This window comes from Cydia amplana, chromosome 10 (assembly GCF_948474715.1).
Source record: "Cydia amplana chromosome 10, ilCydAmpl1.1, whole genome shotgun sequence".
NCBI classification, from domain to species: Eukaryota; Metazoa; Arthropoda; class Insecta; order Lepidoptera; family Tortricidae; genus Cydia; species Cydia amplana.
Window position 1 is genome coordinate 5461294 of NC_086078.1, and position 4584 is coordinate 5465877.

Here is a 4584-nt window from a genome sequence, read left to right on the forward strand (position 1 = left end):
TTTTGTGTCCAAATGCTAGCACATAATATCTATAAAACAAGCTATTAATCTTCCCCTTCCCTTGGCCAAGTAAATCTTCTGCTGGTTTATTTAATATTTATGTACTATTTCTGGCTTGAAGGCAGTGTAACCTTGAACACATCATCTAGAAACTTAACAAACAACGAAGCGTCCGGCTTAGGAAATGCCCTGAGTAAACTAAAATCGACTTCTTGCATAGTGCTTTCCAACGTGTCACACGTGCAATAGTACAAGTGTCCGTCGACCTGAAGCTGCTCCGCTAGCTCCAGTTGATGGTTATCCATCAAGTCCTCGTTTACGACGACTAGAAGTGGTTTATTGGCTTCTAACACTTCTAGGCAAGTTCCTGCCCCGGCGTGACTTATAACCAGGTCAGCGTTCATTATATCCTCGTCTAAGGAATCTTTGTATTTGTATAAATGCAGATTTATCCCGCATTTTACGTATTCGCCTGTTTTAAAATCGCTAGAACCGATCTGCATGGTAACTTCTTTGCATCCCAACCGTTTTAATGCTTCGAGTGTGGATTCTTTATTGATGGTCTTACATAAAGTATCGAATCGTGTTGTGCCAACGGTGACGAATATTTTTTCGTACTTTGTTGACATTATTTGGGACTAAAATAATATAATCGCAATATAAAAACAACAATATAACCTAAAAATTAAACGCCATCGTAGTAACGTCACTGACGTGGCTGTCACAAGTGTCATTTTGCGTCGTTCAAGTTCTAGAAGAAAACGCTCAAAGTAAAAAAAAAATCACAATGTAGCAATTGACTTGAATGACCTGGCGACAAAGAGAGAACTTATAGTTGGTCAAGCAAATCGTGTCAGTAGAAAAACGCGGCAAATTTAAAAAATGTAGGTGCGAAGGATTATCGTCCCATAGAAAATTTGAATTTCGCGCCTTTTTCTACTGACAAGATTTGTTTGACCAGCTATAGTATTTCTTTGGCGGGAAAACGAACTTCAATAAAGTTTTACGACTACGATTTCGATATTCGATATTTCTGAGATTACACTTGTATTATATGTTGACGTCGAGGGATCTATATTTAATGTGTATCAACTGTCGTCCGAAACCTGCAAGTTCTTGATGATGTCAAGTACGAGTTTCCTTGGCATTTCGAAACGGCCTGCCCTTGCGCCAGATTCCACTGATTGACACTTTAAGCGGTTACGTGTAACCTATTTACTCCAAAATACTTTCGTTGGGCCCCGGGCTCGGTTACGGGGTCGAGCAAGAATACCTAAGACTCTCTGAGTACTATTACTTAAAATTAGCGATATAATTAACAGGCATGTACCTACTTAAGATGCATTTCTCGAAAACGAGGTAATTTAAGCAGGTACTTTACTCGTATTTTCTAATTATTTCGCGACAATTAATTTTGTTTCCCGAGTTTTCTTAGTTGAATGAGCTTTTTGGTGTAATTTTAATGCCTAATAGTGTCTATCTAGGCCAGCGGTTCTCAATCTTTTTTTTTGACGGAACCCTTTTGGAAAGCGAAATACTTGATGGAACCCTACAATAAAACAATAGTTTTTAGAAGTGTATTTTTTTATTAATAAGCATAATAATTATGCTTATTTTATTATTCTAAATTCTTGCGGAACCCCTGCAGGGGTGTCGCGGAACCCTAGGGTTCCGCGGAACACACTTTGAGAATGGCTGATCTAGGCAGTAGGTACATAGGTAACTATAAATTTATGTGAACTATAATAAGTATGATATTCTTAAACTGTGCACGTTGGCCGACTGCTGGTGGGACTCACCGTGGCTAAGCACTGGAATTTGTTTGAATGATATTTTAATTTATACTAACCCTAGATTTAAGTATTAGTATGTTACTAACACCTCAACTAACACATTGTGGACTTTTGTTCGAACGAAATCACTGACTGTAAAAGAAATTCTATTAAAATTTTATTCTATATAAATGTTCGAAATAAATGATTTTTGTTTTGATTTGATTTGATTACGTAATATTCCACAAAACACCCAGATCTGGGGGCACGGCAGTGCCCCCGCCAAGTCGAGCAAAACAAAGGGGCACGGCCGTACCATCCTTTTCTCGAAGCGATTCAGGCAATTTTCGACGTCCTGTAATTTTGTGCTGTCTGAAGTGCTGTGTGTGTTTTGTGTGTTTATTTTTAATAGGTGACGATGATTCACTCATTATGCAGCCGTGCGATGGGCAAGTCATTATACGTATTACAAATTAAAGATATCTTATTGATATGGTTTTAACACCCCCTGGCACTGATTAAAATAACGGACTTGGTTTCACATTAGCATTAAGCCCCGTCTCCATATCGCGCGGCAAACCATCGAACATTGGCTCGCGCGGCAGCCGCGCGCAATGGATACCGGGCGCATCGAGTTGGCTCGCGCGGCAGCCCGGTATCCATTGCGCGCGGCTGCCGCGCGAGCCAATGTTCGATGGTTTGCCGCGCGATATGGAGATGAGGCTTTATACATCTCAAAACTTTTTTGTAGTATAAGCATTGCGAGACTTGCACTTTTTTTACATGTAATGTTTTTGATGGGATTTCTATTTATCGTAAAATATTTCTTAGAACCAGCGTTCATGCGTGTCATAGAGAATAGTGTTATTCTTCGCCATGCATTTTTAAAGCGTTGCCTGACCTTTTGCTGGCATGGTCTGTTGTATAAGGGATGTTTCACAAAATAAGACGGTTGTTTAGCCTCTCGTCCAGCAAACCTCGGTCATATAGAGTAAAGAAAAACGTTCTTATTTTTATTTCTCTATTGTTCTTATTATTTCTAATTCACTAGAATTAGAATTGATTTATTTATAATATAATTAATTAATTAACGCGTTACGTACGTTGGGCAGACGAATATACGAGGGGCGTTCAAAATATTCTCGGTATTGATATCTTACGACCTCTTCTAAAATTTCTTTCGTTACTGGCCGCTAAGGTTTATTCATTGACATTAAAAAAAAGTATAATTCGAACCGAGATAGTCTTTTGTTTTTCTGCAATTGCTGAATAAACATGAACATCATGTGCGAATTGACAATGTTAACTAAATTAGAACATCGATGCGTGATAAAATTCTTGACAAAACAGGGTAAAAATCAAAAAACCATAAAAGTGGAAATGGATTGTGTTTACCGTGAGTCTGCTCCTTCTTTATCTACCATTCAAAAGTGGTCAAGCGAGTTTAAACGCGGAAGGGAGAGTATTGAAGATGACCCTAGACCTGGCCGGCCTGTAGTAGCTACTTCACAAGAAAATATTGATAAAGTGGAAAAACTTATATTGGAAGATGGTCGAGTGAAGGTAAAATCTATAGCACAAGTAACCAATCTCTCTATTGGTACCGTACATGATATTATACATGACCATCTTAATATGTCAAAAGTAAGTGCAAGATGGGTTCCGCGAATGCTGACTCGGCTTCAAAAAGACATGCGTGTAGCTTGTTGTTCCGATTTTATTGACCTGTGCGGTGAAAATTCTGATGAGGTGCTGCAAAGAATAGTTACTGGAGATGAAACCTGGGTTCATCATTATGACCCAGAGAGTAAACAAGAGTCCATGCAGTGGCACATTAAGGGTTCAGCTCATCCCAAGAAGTTCAAGGTCATCCCTTCAGCTGGCAAGGTCATGGCCACGATATTTTGGGATTGTGAAGGAGTATTACTAATCGATTATAAAGAAAAAGGTGTAAATATCACAGGACAGTACTACGCTAACATTCTACGTCAATTAAAGGATGTAATTAAAGAAAAGAGGCGAGGAAAGTTAACCAAAGGTATTCTGCTTCTGCATGACAACGCCCCCGTCCATACTGCTCATATTGCCAAGGCAGCTATTGTTGAATGTGGGTTTAAAACTGTTACTCACCCACCGTATAGTCCGGACTTAGCCCCCAGCGACTTCTTTTTGCTCCCCAATCTTAAAAAGGATCTGCGTGGAAATAAATTTTCTGACGATGAAGCATTGAAGGCGGCAGTGGAGGAGCATTTTTACACGAAAGATAAAAAATATTTTTATGAGGGATTAAAAAAATAATTGATCTATCTTTTAAGTGTATGAACATAGGGGGGGAGTATATTGAAAAATAAAAATATCAAACTTTTCGTACTTGTTTGTTTTCATTCTCATAACGAGAATATTTTGAAAACCCCTCGTATATTGCTTGTTTACCACTTCTAAAACCTGGAATAATTTGATTACGTTGATCCATCTTTCAGCAAATGATAAGGCTTAAATTGTAGAGGTCAGTGTCAGAAGTTCAGAACTGAGACACTACGAGTACTTAAACCTTCATTAGATTGAATGATGAAGTTATCGGTATCAGTATCACACCTGTTTCCAACATAGATATCATCATCACGACCTCTTCCGCGCGTTGTTTTCCACTGTCTGGCGTTTTATCTCTTGTTTTTCGATCCTCATCTCATCTCATTAGCTTTGTAGATAATAGATAGTTCTAACTTCAGAATACTACTAGAAAGGAAACATATAGAGCTCTAAAAGTGTAATCTTTTAAACATCCTGTACCTACTACAGTTATACAATTTCA

The 4584-nt window shown here is 38.4% G+C and overlaps 1 protein-coding gene across 1 annotated transcript; it reads right to left on the reverse strand.

The window, feature by feature from the left end:
* Nucleotides 1–72: 72 nt before the first annotated feature.
* LOC134651539 (UDP-N-acetylglucosamine transferase subunit ALG13 homolog) lies at nucleotides 73–686 on the reverse strand. The gene has a single exon (XM_063506646.1). The coding sequence runs from the start codon at nucleotides 627–629 to the stop codon at nucleotides 105–107; it is 525 nt and encodes a 174-aa protein (XP_063362716.1). The 5' UTR covers nucleotides 630–686; the 3' UTR covers nucleotides 73–104.
* Between the last annotated feature and the right edge of the window lie 3898 nt (nucleotides 687–4584).

Bases quoted from the DNA above. Each gene is read 5' to 3' on its own strand.
- LOC134651539 (XM_063506646.1), bottom strand. From the start codon at position 629: ATGTCAACAAAGTACGAAAAAATATTCGTCACCGTTGGCACAACACGA.